This window comes from Lates calcarifer, linkage group LG4 (assembly GCF_001640805.2).
Source record: "Lates calcarifer isolate ASB-BC8 linkage group LG4, TLL_Latcal_v3, whole genome shotgun sequence".
Classification (NCBI taxonomy): domain Eukaryota; kingdom Metazoa; phylum Chordata; class Actinopteri; family Centropomidae; genus Lates; species Lates calcarifer.
The window spans coordinates 14,447,150-14,463,250 of record NC_066836.1 but is presented as its reverse complement, the minus strand read 5'-3'; the positions used below and the strand labels follow the sequence as shown (position 1 = coordinate 14,463,250).

The 16,101-nt window shown below is 44.0% G+C and overlaps 1 protein-coding gene across 2 annotated transcripts in view; it reads right to left on the bottom strand.

Annotated features, from left to right (window-relative positions):
* camsap2b (calmodulin regulated spectrin-associated protein family, member 2b) overlaps positions 1-16,101 on the bottom strand; it is a 34,094-nt gene that overhangs the window by 3,073 nt on the left and 14,920 nt on the right. The window contains exons 4-19 of one of the 2 annotated variants that reach the window (XM_018676850.2): positions 15,458-15,544; positions 9,822-9,963; positions 8,528-8,667; positions 6,823-6,913; positions 6,637-6,729; positions 5,934-6,003; positions 5,556-5,837; positions 4,666-5,395; positions 4,407-4,553; positions 4,087-4,318; positions 3,194-3,377; positions 2,367-3,093; positions 1,022-1,158; positions 686-900; positions 494-593; positions 100-165 (exon numbers count right to left, since the gene is read on the bottom strand). In XM_018676850.2, the coding sequence (XP_018532366.1) occupies positions 100-165; positions 494-593; positions 686-900; positions 1,022-1,158; positions 2,367-3,093; positions 3,194-3,377; positions 4,087-4,318; positions 4,407-4,553; positions 4,666-5,395; positions 5,556-5,837; positions 5,934-6,003; positions 6,637-6,729; positions 6,823-6,913; positions 8,528-8,667; positions 9,822-9,963; positions 15,458-15,544 (3,443 nt within the window). The remainder of the gene's footprint in view (positions 1-99; positions 166-493; positions 594-685; positions 901-1,021; positions 1,159-2,366; positions 3,094-3,193; positions 3,378-4,086; positions 4,319-4,406; positions 4,554-4,665; positions 5,396-5,555; positions 5,838-5,933; positions 6,004-6,636; positions 6,730-6,822; positions 6,914-8,527; positions 8,668-9,821; positions 9,964-15,457; positions 15,545-16,101) is intronic. The other variant, XM_018676851.2, reaches the window with a different exon arrangement.

The following is a 16,101-nucleotide window of genomic DNA, read 5'->3' as shown; positions in this document are numbered from 1 at the left end:
AAACCAAAGTCACATGGGGCTATTTCTACATGGAGCCACACCTACAGTAGCTTAATACATTTCACCTGTTGAAGCACTTCTTTTCAGAGCATTACTAACCTTCCCTTTCTTTCTTTGGGAGAGCTTAGAAAGAACGGGATATGTGCAGAAGCTATTTTATTGCCTCTGAGGGATCCATGCAAAATTGAAGAGAAGGGAGAGAGGGATAAAAGAGAATCAAGATGCAGAGTGTGAGCCTTGTTAAAATCAAACCAAAGGACTTAATAAGAAGAGACAACACGTTAAACAACCTGCTTAAACTGTGTACATGTCATATTAGAAGCACACTGTGGAATTTATTGTGGAAGTTATTTATCTGTGACATCTTAAGAGGGGACATCCAGCTAGCAGCAATGAAGACAGGTAGAATATTTGTTTTGCTTGCGCTTCTCACGTGAGTGACTTTTAAATCGAGAGTCTGAAATTCAGGCTGCAGGCAGAGAGTGGGTCTTACCTGTTGTTCTTCCTGTTGTCTGGCTGGTCTCTGTCGTTGTCAGCCAGATTAAGAGACGCCAAAGAAACACTAGATACAGAGAAGCCTCGTGGACGCACACCTGCAACATAAACAATGACAACACGGAGGTCAGGCTCGGATCGGCGGCTGTGATGGCGTGTGTCAGTGCTTGTGGTTTTGCGTGTCGCTCACCCGTTGCTCTCACAGGCGGAGTGGATGACTCCATGACGTCCCTGTGGATGGACTTGGGACGAGGCTTCTTCTTGAGGCTTCCAGATCGAGGCTTGATGACTTCATCCATGTCCTCCATCAGTTTGAGCTGCTTCCTCCTCAGATACTCGTTCTTGATGTATTCCCTCCTGGCCTTCTCTTCGTCCTTCTTCTGCTGCTCCTCCTCTGCTTTCAGCCTGAAGCAGGAGACAAAGATTAAACTTTTTGACCAAACGTTTGAGGATATGACATATGTAACTGATGCTATAAGCCTGGGGACAGTGCATTTTTAATAGAGAGTGAGAAAGGCAGCCAGACCTTGCAGCTTCCCTCTTCTGCTCCTGGTCCAGCTCCTGCTGTTGCTTCCTCTCCTGAGTCTCCTTCTCCCTCCTCAGCCTCTTCTCAAGCAGTGCCGCTTTCTTCGCTGCCATGTCCTCTTCCCCTTTCACATCATCCTGGTATTCGATGAGCGGATAACACATGAATTAACAGTCCAAACCACAATGTGTGTATGTTTGTCATCTCTCCTCTCAGAATACAACTGTCTGAATGAAAATATGCTGTTCTTGATTGAACCATTTTTACAGGAAATAATTATATACCTCTATTTGTCAATGTGAAATGGATGTACAAATTATAAGCCTTCACTCAAGAATGGGAAAACCTGGTATTTAAAATGGCATTATTTACCTCCTGTCAACAAAGCTCTGACATCGCTCTGTAATCAAAGCTCTGCCGTGAGCTTGTGTTTTGGCTCGTTTTTTGGCCTAGATTCACTCATGTGTTCTCTCTGATCAGCCCGTGGCTCAACAGGCACAATGCTGCACATGTTGTGCCAGGCTCACACAGTATGAGATTCCTCCTGCTGCTGCTACCTGCATACAGTACCACTGTGGTATTAATGAAGAGTAAATGGACTGTGCGTATCAGTCATGATTCTAGTGGTTCACAAACTAGGGGGTGGGGCCCACATGGGATGACCAGGAGGGAAAAATTAGTTAAACTAAGACAGACGAATAGACTCAGACCAGACATTTTGGCCTGTTAAATACAGGTATGACTAATAACATTACTGTTGAACGGTATTGCGCGTAAATAGTGAACAGAGTCATCATTAATGGTATTACTTTGACTTGTGCTTTTCCTGCTGTTGTCCAAAATGTCCACCATGAAAAAGGTCTATCAATCTGATTTATATGGGAACAGTACAGAAATAAGAGCTGTTCTCGTGCTAGCTAGGCTAAAAAGATTCATGCTAGCAGGTCAGCTAAGATAGACAAACATTTGCCAGGGATTGAAATGAGATACCATTAGCAGCCAGTTAGCTTAGCTTTCCACAAGGACTGGAAACAGCAAACAGCTAGTTTGGCACTGCAGCACCCCTGGAGGTCTTGTTGTCGCTATTTCCACACAAAAAAAAGTCGCTACAAGCAGTGTGGTAAATATGGTGACAGAAAACATAAAATTCATACTGTTTAGCTTTTGGCTAAATCTATGTCCAATTCAGCTTCTACCTACAGGTGACTACAGAATTCAATTCATGTTGCAGGCAATATTAAGAGAAACTATTAGCATTACGTGGATTGTCCTTGACATTGAAAGGTTTTAAAAAATGCTTTTATGTGACTATAAATAGTATCTTTAGTATGATTCTGTGGCTCACCTTGAAGAAGAATCCACAGCACATCTTTTGGTCGTCTCCATAAGTGTCACCTGCGGTTTCTCCCTCTCCTGTCATCTCCTGGCCTTGGCCTTCAGGAGGCTTCAGCCCCGACAGAGGCACCTCCACCAGGTCTTTCCTGTCCTGAGGATCTCCTTTGATCCGGCTTCCTGCCCCTTGGATCTCAGACACCGGCTGACAGAGCACCTCCGATGTCCTCGATTGCTTGACTCCACCTTTCGACTGAGCCTGCTCGGCCTCTCTCCTCTCCTCCTGTCGCTCATCCTCCTTCTCTTTGGCTGTTTCTTTAGTAGGAGGCTGAGGAGTGCCAGCACTCTTCTTTCCCGCTGTCTCTTGTTTGTCTTTAGTGGTTTCCTTGTTGTCCTTGGCCTCTTGGGCCTTTCTTTCCCCGGACCCATCGTCATGGCCCAAGTAGGCAAAAGAGGTGAGCTGGGTTTGGCTGGGGGTAAAACGCCTCAGTCTGGGTAGGCTGTCCACTGAAGTGGGAGTGTTGAGCATTCGGCTGAAGGGTGTGACCTTCAGATCATTTGGTCGTGGAGTCCGAGGCGTCCTGGCGTGGAAGGAGGCTGGCCGCCGCTTGATGCCAGCAGGGGAATGGTTGGGAGCACGGGGAGAGCCGGAAGAGGACAGGTTGGGAGACAAAGATCCAACTGAGCCTCGGCCTGATCCCCGGCCTGTTACGCTGCTGCTACGCAACTCACGGAGCTGCCTGTGTGGGGAATATAAACACAGATACATGTGAGTGTTCACAGGATGATGGAAAAATGATTCTCCTGTTGACATTATTAATATCTAACATTAAGCGATACCTGTGTGGAGATGGAATAGGAGGAGGAATAACCCAGGCTTGTTGCTGTTGCTCTCTCATGGCCATGATCTTTTCCTGCTGCTGCGCCAAACGTTGCATTTCTGTCTGCAGGAATCCCAGCGACGTGTTCAGTCTCTCAATGGAGCGTGTGTACTCTGCAAGGTCAATTTCTCCTGGAGCCACACCTGTATCACCACATTATAACACCACACAAACACACAGGTCAGTCACCAATTTGATCAAAATGATAATAATAATAATAATAAGAAGAAGAAGAAGAAGAAACTCTATTTCTATAGCACCTTTCAACCTGAGTTACAAGGTGTTTCACACAATATCATAAAATATGTACAATAATTTAAAAAGAGCAACATTTAAGTGTGAATAAAAGAAAAATAACTACAATAAAACTGAATAGACAATATTAATTATTGTAAAATGCTAGTTTGTACAGGTGAGTTTTTAAAGGCTTTTTAAACTGAGGCACTGACTCAGCTGTTCTGATAGTGAGGGGAGGTTTGCTCCACAGTGTTGGGGATAGGACAGCAAGAGCATGGTCCAGCTTTGTTTTAAACCTAGACCATGGAACTCTTGACAACATCTGAGGCTCTGATCTGGGGGGTCTAGGTGCAGACTAGGGGGTTAAGAGTTTAGATATGTATGGCAGAGCCAGACTTTGAGGAGACTTGAAAATAACCATAAGAATGTTGAATTTGATTCTATTACAAGTAGTTCAGCCAGGATCAGAGTGACCTCAGTGTTTGTGAGAAGTCTCGCTGCTGTGTTTTGCACCACCTGTAATCGGGCCATCATTAAGGCATGAAATAATGAACTGCAGTACACTTTATAAACTGACAGATAAGTCACTAACTCCTGTTGTTGGGGGTTACCCACCTCCACCATCCTCACAAAGGGATTTTGGAGCTGCTCCGTCTGGTTTGCACCTCTCCACCCGTTCCACACTGCCATGGCTGCTTTCCTTTGAGGATGTGAGTGGCTCTGGGGAAGGTGTTTCTGCTCCCCCTGAACTGGGGCTGAGAGGGGCCGTGACTCCTTTCCTTCTCACAACATTCAGAAAGGCTGTTCTGCCCATCCTCTGGCGATGGCGGGTAAAAGCCGCTTCCACCTGGAAAATGTTACGACAGCAGCATGATACGCACATTAATATTTTAAGATATGTCACTGGATATCTCCCTTGCTGAACATCTGTTTACCTTCTTCTTCTGGGCTTCAATGGCTCTGCGTTTCTCTTCCAGCTTCATCCTCAGTTGGATCATCTCTGAGGCTATGATGTTGGAGGGGTCTCTGGGGGAAGGAGTTACTGGGGAGGGAGATGTGATTGGCAAAGGAGGTGAAGAGATCTAGAAAAAAGTGCAAAGATTATTGTCATTAATTCTTCGTCAACCCACATCACTTCAAATTACATTTCTTGCTTCTGTAAAAGGACGAATGAAACAGACTTAAGTCGCAAACCTGAGAAGAAATGCTTTTTGTCGGGTGTGTATATGGCACGTTGAGATCTGAACTCTCTGGTGTGGTTCCTCCACTACTCCTTCCCTCTAACTTCCTGAACTTCTGCTCTGCAAAGCTGGTCATCCGCACCATGCCTCCTCCAGAGCCGCCGGAGGAAGAGGCCGGGCTGACGGTGTGAGACCTGGGGAGCGTGGGCGCTGAGCTGGGACAGGGGCTGCTCCTGTCACCTCCGTCTCCCCCCTCACCCTCAGGATTAGCCTCACCAACCCCTTTGAGCCCCCTTTCCCTGTTTTTCTCCCTCTCAGGCCGATCGGGCAGAGGGCACGACCTGGTCATGGCCTCGCAGTCTGGGTCTATATCTGAATAGTCTCTTAGAGAGGAGGAGTCTTCGTCCAAGCTCTGAATGTCCTCTGTCCTCACGTGGATGCCTGTGTCAACTTCATCAGTGGACACAGAGTTGGGGTCGTGGTCATTCAGCCGTGCCTTGGCTGAACCGGGGTCGTCTCCTTGACCTTGGGCCCCTGCAGGGTCTGAGGGTTCCGCACCGTGGAGAAAGAAGCCATTGTCTCCGTCCCCCACGCCCAGACTGGCGTGGGGCCTTTCTGTGTCGTGAATAATCTTCAGGGCCTCCTCGATGCTTGGAGGGGTTGATGGGCTGATGTGGCCGCTGTGGTTGCCATGGTGATTGTTGGAGCTGTGGTTGCTGTCTGGGAGGACTCCGTTGGAGTACCTAGGGACAGATCCAGGTAAATTAGCTTATAGTTGATAGCTCCTCAGATTGATCAGCTGACATTGGCCTACTCTGCACACCCTAATGCCCCAGGGTATCTGTCCCTTTAAGACAGAGGTTTCTATTATTCAAAAATAAGATTAATCCCACTCTGCTGTACCTGCTTTGGTTCTTGACTGAGAAAGTGTTGTTCCGCCCCAGGGGTTTGTGGGAGGCAAAGTCCTCGTCCTCCTCCGGTATGTGTCTGCTCTGGCCGTTTACGTTGACGGGCATGAGGGAGAGGTGGCGCTTCATGCTACCTCGGGATGCATAGTGAACTTTGAACCCAAGACCGTCACTGCTGGCCGAGCGGGTCATACCTCTGAGGGAGGGGGCCTCACAGGGTGGCAAAGTCGGGTCTCCGTCCAGAGGAATCTCAAAGGAGATTCCCCGAGAGGAGGAGCTGAAAGAGGAAGAAAATTTCCTGTTAGCTTGACAGGGAAACAACAGACCACTTCAGATATGTACGTCAATCATGAAGGAGTGCTTCTGTACCAACCGTTTTTCTTTGGGCCACGTCCCAACACAGCCATCCACGTAGGACATGGAGGTAGATCTCTTCATTACACCTGTTGCAGAGACAGATCAGTTTCCTTGCATATGTATCAAATCCCTCCACATTTCACCAGTCAATAACAAATGCCACAGTGAGAGTATCAAGACTTTCTCTCAGCTAGATCTGAACTGTCTGCTCCACGTCTCACCTTATGGCTACTTAGTCCACGTTTTATTTTCCCATAATAAATCATACTGTATAACAGTTATTTTTTTAAAGTAAATGACTTAAATGCAATAGGAGACCATAACAGCTACTGTGTGGCTGTAAACCAGCCACTAGAGGGCCTCTGGTTTCAACACATTCTTCTACTGTTCTGTATTTCAGTGCCACAAAAGCATGTATGGGCAAATTCAAGAAAGTAGAGGAGAAACCTATTGTGTTAAAGCTGTGTTGAAAAGAGTAGTGATTCACATTGATTAACGAATGAGGAGTCCAAACTGGCATTGTGACGTCTCTGCCCACACGATCACTACAGATATGCAGCCTATCACTGCTTTAAGCGACATTTGTGGTTTTTATCCACACTATGGTTTTGTCTTAGCAAACACATATGTAAACTATATTAAATTGGAATACCAAAGAATTGCCAGCAATTAGAAAACAGATGTGTCCACACTCTTAACTGATAAAAGGTAATATTTACCCTCAACTGGGCTGTCAGGTCTGTCTGCATAGCTCTGTTTGACTGGACTGGAAACAGGAGCCATATTTCTAGAGGGCACAGGCTCACAGGCCGCTGGAAAAAACATCAAATATATCATACATTCAATATTTAGCTCCATCTTTGCGTTTACTATGCAGATGCAATTACTGTGAAGTTGTACTGTACCATTTGGGTCGAAGACTCTGGGCTGTACAAATGAGGGTTTAACCACTTCAACCCACCAGAAAAGCTCAGCCATGAACACCAGATAGTTACTCTGCAAGATCACACACACATACACATTTGTGGTTAATAAATGCAGTTATCTATTAATGTCATTAGCACAGTGTTGGTCTCTGCAGTCAGAGCTCCTTCTCCCCTTGTATCTCTGTGAAGATGCAAGAAGAGCTACAACAGCAACTTGACAGATCAGTGAGGTCACGGCCTGCCAACTGTTGCTAAGTAACAGGCTCAGGTGTGTGTGTGTGTGCGTGTTTGTGCTAGTTGAATGTCTGTACATATTTCATTGTCTGAGTTGTTTAATGTCAAACCCATACACCTATTGAAAACCGCCAAAACACCATCTGGAGTTTAAATTTGTCACATATGTGCAGATGGATGCACAAAGCAGCGAGTGAGTAACCCACATCAGTAATAAATGCATTCATGTTATACACAGAGAGGCTCTGGAGGCCTTTACAGATGATTTCATTTGTAGGAAACATACACTGACTAGTTATTTTCTCTCTAGCGGGGATAAAAAGACAAAACCAACAAAAGCCTGGATTCCTGCTCCTATAAACTGCTGCTGCACTTTTCCTGTGTATCTTTTGGAACAAGCACAGTGAACGATGAGATATATAACATTTTCTTTCATGTAATATATTAAATGAGTGGACACATGCACACAAACACACTGATTAAGATTCAGTGAGTTTGTGGTGAATGGGCAGTGTGCCAGAGCCTTTAACTGCTCTCCACGGCCACTTCTCTCCCTTTTCTCCTTTTGCCTACTTGTGCTACTGTAGCACTACACAGTCAATAGACACGCACTATAAACCATGTCAAAGAGAAATGAAGACAGAGAGAGAGAAATACAGGACAAACAGTGCACAAGTGTGAAAGCCGTCTGCTGTGTTGTTTTGAAGAATGGCAAGTCCCGGTCAACTTGGACCGTGACTTGAATCCGAATGTTTCTGCCCACGCTCTCCGCATACTATTTACCCACACTGGCTCTGCTGCCACAAAAGTAAGGATGGCACAGAGACGCTCCTAAAAGTTGTACAGTAAAAGCTTTAATTAATCAGGGACAATTGCATGTGAAAAAGGGGGGGGGGGGTCTCTGCCTGAGGACTGAGTGAATCAGCAGTTGTGTTGTCTCTAAAGTTCACAGATTTTGTTGTTTGATAAAAAAAAAAAAAAAAGCGGCGGCAACAAGAGAGGCAGGCAGAGACGGGTCAGGACTGTGAATCTCCTCTGAGCAGAGTCTGTCCTCTGTCTGAGAGAGAGAGAGAGAGAGGGAGGAGGTGGGGTGGTGGTGGTGGGGGGAGACATTTGGCCTGCAGTGTCTTCACTAGAAAAGCAGCACACACACACATATAGACTGTCATATTCATTTAATTTAATCTGGCAGTGAAGCAATACTCAACTGTAGCAAAATGATCTTTACGTTCCTGCTAATACACACACACACACACACACACACACACACACACAATTATAACCCCTGTGAGAACCAAGCCTGTTACACACACATTCACTATTAAACTTTTCCTAGCATGACTCATATTTGCCCATTTTGTAAGTTCCCACCCCTGCTCTCCTTATTTCCAAAAACCCTTTTTGACTCTTTACTCTGAATCCACATCATAATCCACACCGGTCTCCCTACCTTTATGGATGCATGCGCATAGAGCATGTCCTCCAGGCTGAAGTGGCAGCAGTGGTTGAGGTTGTTCTTGCAGAACTCCTGTACCAGCTGGAGGTTGTACAGACTGTCAGCCAGCGACATAGTCTCTTTGAGGCAGATATCTGCACGGCCAGGGGAGGGGTCACGCACACACACATACCGACACAAGCACACACACAGGGGAGGGGCGACAGAAAAGGCCAGACAGGAAGACAAGGAAAAGATAAGGTGGAGTTTATTCTTAAAAAACGAATAGATGAGAAGAAAATGACCCTGTTTTTCCCAGTGGTATCTGTGCAACATGCAGTTGCTGATTTGAATCTGACAAAATCCTTGAAACAATTCATGACACACAAGTTTTCAAACCGCCTTCACTCCCTACTGGATGAATCATCAGGATTTCTAACCCCTGACGTTACTGTGAGGACGGCCCGTGCATGTGTAGGATGTCTGACGAGAGGGAACAGATCACGGACAGGAAACCAAACATTACAGCGCTTTTCATTACTGTACTTTGTCATTATTTTTTAGATTAAATCAAGCTGTCAGCAAGAAGATCTAAATGAAGTTTAACCCGCTTCCACATCTGGTCCACATGTGTATGAGCTGCCTGTGAACTACAGTCAATCCCGAGAGTCTCAGAGCACCGACGCGAGAGTTGTTTATCTTTGAAATAGCAGCCGACTACTCCTCTAACGGTTTACCGTCACATACCCCTCGTGACCAATCACAACCCAGCCCAGGGCATTTTTAGAAATAAGGGCGCAGGCGGACTGAGAGGAAACAAGTCTTTGTTTCTCTTTGTCTCGCTCGCCTTCTCCATGTCCTGTCCTGAATCCTCTCTGCCTCACAGTGTCTTTCTTTATTCATCATCCTAAACAGTCTTCTATTTAGCGGTAAATACAGAAAGTCAGAGCAGGGTCCATCGTCTAGTGATTGTGTTGTAGTTTAGGATTAGGAGGAGGATTTAGCCCACTGATGGCTATAAAACAATGTAAGCTACACATAATGCTGCCAGAAAAGGGCAAATGGGTAATAAATACACTCTTTGTTTCAAGCACCCTTTGCAAATGTATGGTGGTAGTTACAGCAGCAGTGAGAGCAGAAGACAGTGTCCTTTGTGCTGTCCTTGCTGAGACTGAAAATCACTGTGGTTAGCTCATTGTATGCCATTCAAAACTGACTTTGGTCTTGTGTGTTTACTTTTTGGAACAATTACAATAAAAGAGGGTGTGGGCGGTGAGTAAGAGTGGGTGTGGTTATAAGTTGGCCCTACCTTCCAGTTTGATGGCCTGCGGGCAGTAGAAGTGCAGCAGAGCGGTCAGGGCGCAGCCATCTGTGTTGTCCTTCAGCAGGTTGTCCACCAGGGGGAGCGATGGAGCGCTCCTCTGCTGGGCATGCTCTCTCCTGTAGCGAGCCTGAAACCATGGCAACGGCACAGAGACATCACCCATATGTGGTGGCTGGGTTGGATACGTACAGTTGGCTTCTCTGATTGTTGGTGCAAACATCTGCAGACACACTTTTATCTGCATGCACCTGGGCACACACACACACATAACTCAATCACGCAAACACTCATACACACACATATACATAAGTGTTGATTTGAGGAATTTCAAACACAGGATGGGATTCAGGCTTAACTCAAATAACGCAGATTAAATAGCTCATGCAAAATATCAGACACAACATCTGGAGTGACACAGTCATCTTAAATGTATATGGTTAAAAAAGGATGCAATAATAACACTTCACTAATTTTGTCTTTGAGGAGCGGTTAGTTTTCTAGATGGGGAGCAAGAAACAAAATGCATGCTAGCAAATTAGTGGTTTGCACTATCATACATCTAGTGTACAATTCACTGGCACTGAACCAGTCTAAACCTCATCTGCGGTGCTAGAGCAGACAATGCATGTGATTGAGAGTTTAATAATAATCTGTTTTAGCGCATCCTTCCTGTCTGCAGGTTTTCTGTCTGTCTCTGTGGGCATGTAAAAACCACAGAGATGACACTACTATATATGTCTTCAGGGCATGAGTACTCCCAGTTTGCCCATAAACACACGAGGGGCGGTGTCATGCCTGCATTTTACAACAGATATGATGAAGGCCTCTATCACAGCGACTCTCACTGTCTGACAGCCTCTCTGTCTGTGCACTGAGGAGCAAATTGTTGTTCTTCATTCCATTTGGTTTGTATTAACACATCATTCAGGGCATTTTCTTTTCACAGCAGCCAATTTAAACTTATGCAACAGAGGAAAAAAGACACTTGTAGTGCACAATGCACTACAATTGCTAGGGATCCTGAGGCTGTGTTTAAATTCAAATATGTTTTTCAGTGAAAAATCTGGTATTGATGCAATCAGGCTACTGGACTGTAATTACTCCTCGGGTCTCCTATCATGAGAGTGAACCGAGTTTGAAATGGTCACTATGTCACTGAATCAGATTTCTGGGACTGTGGGGACCGAGGCTTGGGGGAGGATAAGTTCAGGAGTGTCTGACTAATGCATGATGGGGCTCAGGGCCACATGCAATGACAAACAAGAGGACCGGGGAGTGGGGAATGTGAGGGGTGTTTCCTTGCAGGTTTGAGATTAAATAGAAAGGAGGTAGATTGTGATGTTTGGGGGAAGAGGAGTTCTCCAGAATGGATGGACTTACAGGTACTAATCTCCAGTACCATTTGCTAGGAGACTTGATGGTGGATGATGATTGGACAACAACAGGAGAGAGTGGGAGAGGCATTAGGCCAACAGCAGGGAAAAAAATGTTTCACTACTTCAACTAAGACTGGAGGACAAACCCTCTATTAACACTATGAAGAAGTTATTAGAGATGAGGTTGTTTTACTAAAAAGTCCTAAAATAATCATGTAAGGAAAAATTAAATCGGACTGTCAATCTCACCTAAATCATATAACAAACACATCCTTTCCTCTTCAGGGAGACCAGTGGTCTGCTTCTGTAGCTGCTGGTAAAGCACCTTTGATTTTTGGCCAAAGTATTTGCTTAATCAAAAATGAACAGACCAATCACCAAAGCCATCAGGAGTCATCATCTGGGGACCATGAATGTCTGGACACAGGTTGTGGACTGACAGATCGACACTGCCATCAATACACTGCTAAAATTAGAGATTTCACCTCTCTAGACAAGAGATGGCCAATCACTCATGTCTTGGCCTATGTCCTGACATTTCAGCAAATCTTATTGACAACTGTTGAAAGGTCTTTCAGATATGTTGCAAACTAATAAACATGCAAAAGATGGGACATAAAACTCAACCTCCTTGATGGAAGTAATCAAAGCTACAAACACAAACAGTCATATGTGTGAGAGCATCTATGTTAAGCACAAACATTCACACAGTATCCACACACACACAAATTGCAGAACACTGAGTCATAAGACCACAGTTGAAGATTTTTCACACCATCCCAGAATAGACTAAATTTACTGAGAAGTGTCTTGTGCTCAACCAATAGTGTGTGTGGTTGCGCAGACATATGTGTGTGTGAAATTATCTCCTCTGAGTATGTCCTTCTCTGTGAATAGACTTCTGTTGAAGTTGATAAGAGAGAGAGGGAGCAGTGTAAGGGAGCATGGAGTAGGAAAGCAGCTGACTGACACTGAGCGTATTCCTAACTCTTTAAAAGACTCTCTTCTTCCCTTGTTGTAACTTGTTGCCTTTGACAAAGAGTGTGTATATGTGAGTCAGTGTGGGATAGGTCACAAACCCCATGTGTATTATCAGCTTACAGACTGGTCGCTGATAGGCAGGCAGTGATCTCTCTCATTCTATTGACACAAAAACAGACAATGAGTGGGAGAAAATTCGCCAAAGAAACTCCCACAGCAGATAAAAGCTCCCTCTAAACTGATTTAGCCGCTCATGACATCCCTGCAACTCTTTGAGGAGCAAGTTTGTTTTGCTCCGTATAAGAGAACAGAGACACGCTCACCATGTGACACCGTAAAGCCAATTTACAACCTGTTGAATATAAACAGTTAAATCTGATAATGTGTTTTCCGCCATGCTTTTGGATTACAATGTGGTTACAATGTGACTCAAATATCTCAACAACTATTAGAAGGATTGCCATTAAGTTTTGTACAGATATTCAGAGAGCTCAGATTAAGCCAACTAACATTTGTGATCCTCTAACTTTTCTCCCGGAGGTTCACATTTGAGGTTTTGAGTGAAATGTCTTCACAAATACTAGATGAATTGCCATGAAAGTTGGTGTAGACATTCATGTCTCATTCCGGATGAATTTTAACAACTTTCATAACTATGTTTTTTTATAAACGTTGCTATTTTCTCATTAGCCACTGTGAAACGAAAAAAAAAATTCTGCCTGTGGAAAAAACTTGTGCATCATGTCCGAACAGCAAGTCCCTAGAAGTTGTAATCTTACAGCGCGACATCTTGTAAGGACATACCCAGATTAGAGAGGTGAAATCTGAATTTTATAGGATTAATTTATTTTTAGCCATGGCAACAGCGTGGCTCCACAGATAGCAATGTGACAGTCTGTCAGTCGGTCAGTCATCCACTTTGGAATTACCGCTCTGAAATTTCTCTGCGAGATGGATTGCTTTGAATTCTTTTACAAATACAATTCATGTTCCCCAGAAGATGACTCCTGTTGTCCCCTGAGTTTTTCTTTGGTGCCATCATGAGGTCAAATTTTCAATTTCTCCAGAGCTTTAGTGTACGACCAAACATTTACAGAACTAATGACTGCCCAATCTTGCTGTACAGCTGTACTTTGTGTTTAGCGCTAATTAGCGAATGTTAGCATGCTAACATACAAAACTAGAATGGTGAACATGGTAAACATTACACCTGCAAAACATCAGCATACTAGCATTGTTCTAGTATTAGCATTTAGCTCTTAGTTCTTTGTTCCCCAGTTCTACATATGTGCTCTGCAGGGGGCTAGGGTTATAGGTTAAGGCATTTATGTAATATTTTAACTTGACTGTACTTGACTTATAACTTGACTATGTCTAAGCACAGCCTCACAGTGCCTGGCTGTAGTCTTTCTGCCTCAAGTCAAAAGTTAGCACGCAGTTCCAGCTTTTCTTTGAAACCACACAGGTTATGACTGTTGGCTGTTGACACACTCAGCTAAATCAGAGTTTCAGTGTTTACCTCTTTGACTTGGTTCTGAATTGCAGGATGTTTGCCTACTCATTCCCATTCGTCACAGTTGAATTTTATATTTGCCCATGCACACACACTCACACTGAGATAATATTTCTTTTTCCATTTTTTAATGGAAAGGGTTTTGTGTGACCCTTTTGTCACTGCTGCAGAGCACCAACCTGAGGCAGGGGTTGTGACCTGATAAGGTAGTGTGCTGTAGCTTCATGGCTCAGTGAGCGGTAGAGGACGGTAGCCGACTGCTGTGTGTTTGTCCCGGTAGACTGACTCGTTGTGTCACACGGCCCTTACATAACTACAAGGCCTGCAGGATGACAACACTGTCTGTGTCCCTCACTGACTCTCTTTTGCTACAGCTGACAAAGTTTATGAGCGTCCTTCTTCAACCCTGGTGTCTTTTCTCCCCTTTTCTTTCTTTCTGATTATCCCCTCCTTGCTTTTCTCCTCTCTTTCTCACCCTCTCTGCCTGTCACCCTTTCTCCCCTCCTCCGCCCTGCACATTTTTTGTCTCCTCTAACAGCAGTGTCGCGATGCTTGCCAACATTTCCCTGCAGCTGGCCTGAGACTGAGCTCATCTGTTCTTCTGATTTACAGAGCACTGTGTACTGTGCTTTATGTGTGTGTACATATCATGTGGGTCTACATGTGTTTTGCGTGGAAGTAGACATGCGCTCAACCCTTTGAGGAAAAGTGGGAAATATTTAAAATCCATGGTAATTAATAAAAAAAAATAAAAAGCCGTAAATGAGAGTCAAATTAAAGCAAATCAGATAAAGAAATTTAAAGTTTTATTTTGCCTCTGTTTTCATTACTGGTCAGTCTGAAAGGAATAGTTCAACATTTTGGTGAAATACTTTTGCTGAAAGTTAGGTGAGAAGATCAATACTACGTTCATGTTTGTGCATTTAGGTGATTAGCTTAGCCTAGCACAAACACTAGGAGCGGGGGGAAACCCTGGCTCTAAAAAAATACACCCATCAGCACCTATAGTAATTTACTTAATAAGATGTTGTATCTCCATTGTTTAATTCTTACATGAACCAAAACCGAAAAAATGACAAAATATTATGTTAAATATTTTTACTATTTGCTGGTAAACAACAGCCGAGTGCAGTGAGTCTTGTTGTCATAGTGAGTTTGCCAGGCACCTTGCAGAAACTGAAAGAGTTAATTCTACATAACTCCCACTAAAACCAAAAATAGTTTTATTAACTTTTGGGTTTGTGTACTGATTAAGCAAAGAGATATAATTCCATCCATCCATCCATCCATTATCTATACCGCTAATCTGTATCTGCAGGGGAGGGATCAGCTCTTGATTCATATCTAATTATTTATTCATTCCTCTATGAGAAGATCAATACTACTTTTGTATGTATCATATATGAAGCTACAGATAGCTTAGCTTAGCATAAAGACTGGAAACCACAAATTGTCAATTTTATACTTTAGATTAAACAAACACGATACAAAATGTGAGTAAGTGGATTTTGTTACCTTGGCCTGAACCAGGCTAGCTGTTCCCTGTGTTTCTAGTCTTTATACTAAGCTAAACCAACTATGACTTCACATTTATATTTAGCGTACAGACATGAGAGCGGAATCTCCTCATCTAATTCTCCACAGGAAAGTGAAAAAGCTCTCAAAATATTAAACTATTCCACCACACACCTTTTTTTGTTTGGAATGACTGATGTTTGAGAGTTTGTGTTAGTGTATGTTTGTGTTCTTACTTTGTGTGTTGCTGTGTTTGACTCCTGGAAGGAAGCCTCTCTCAGCTTCTGCTCCTCCACAAGGATGTCCCTTAGGTGTTCATTCACCTGGTGGGAGAGAGAGAGAGAGAGAGAGAGAGAGAGAGAGAGAGAGAGAGAGAGGTCAAATTTCACACAAGTATTTGGTGGACACTGTGAGGCTGAATGGTGAGTTTGTCTTGGGAAGAGGAGAAACTTGAACATGAGCACAAGGGGCTCCACACATCAAATACACACATTTCACCACCACCTCTGCCCATTAACTGCTGATGCTAAATATTGCTGTAACCCAATACGCAGCACTCAGCTGACTTCCGACTCACGCACAATGGAAAAAGAACTTCAAAGACTACTCTAATGATAGTACTTTTTCTTTAAAAAGCCCCCTCGTATTTTTATTTATTTATTTTTTTACATTTACTGCATTCTGTCTTCAAAGGGTCTGCGTAAACACTGACGCAACATTTTGGCCTGAGGATGCATAAGGCCTCCATTCCTGGGCATGTCGCTCTATGTCTTAGAGCTACACACGGAGACAATCCTTCTTGTGTTGTAAATGAATCCTACATGTGTACTATCCCTCTGCCCGAGGAATGTCAGGAATCATTGTTTATGTTGTATGATTC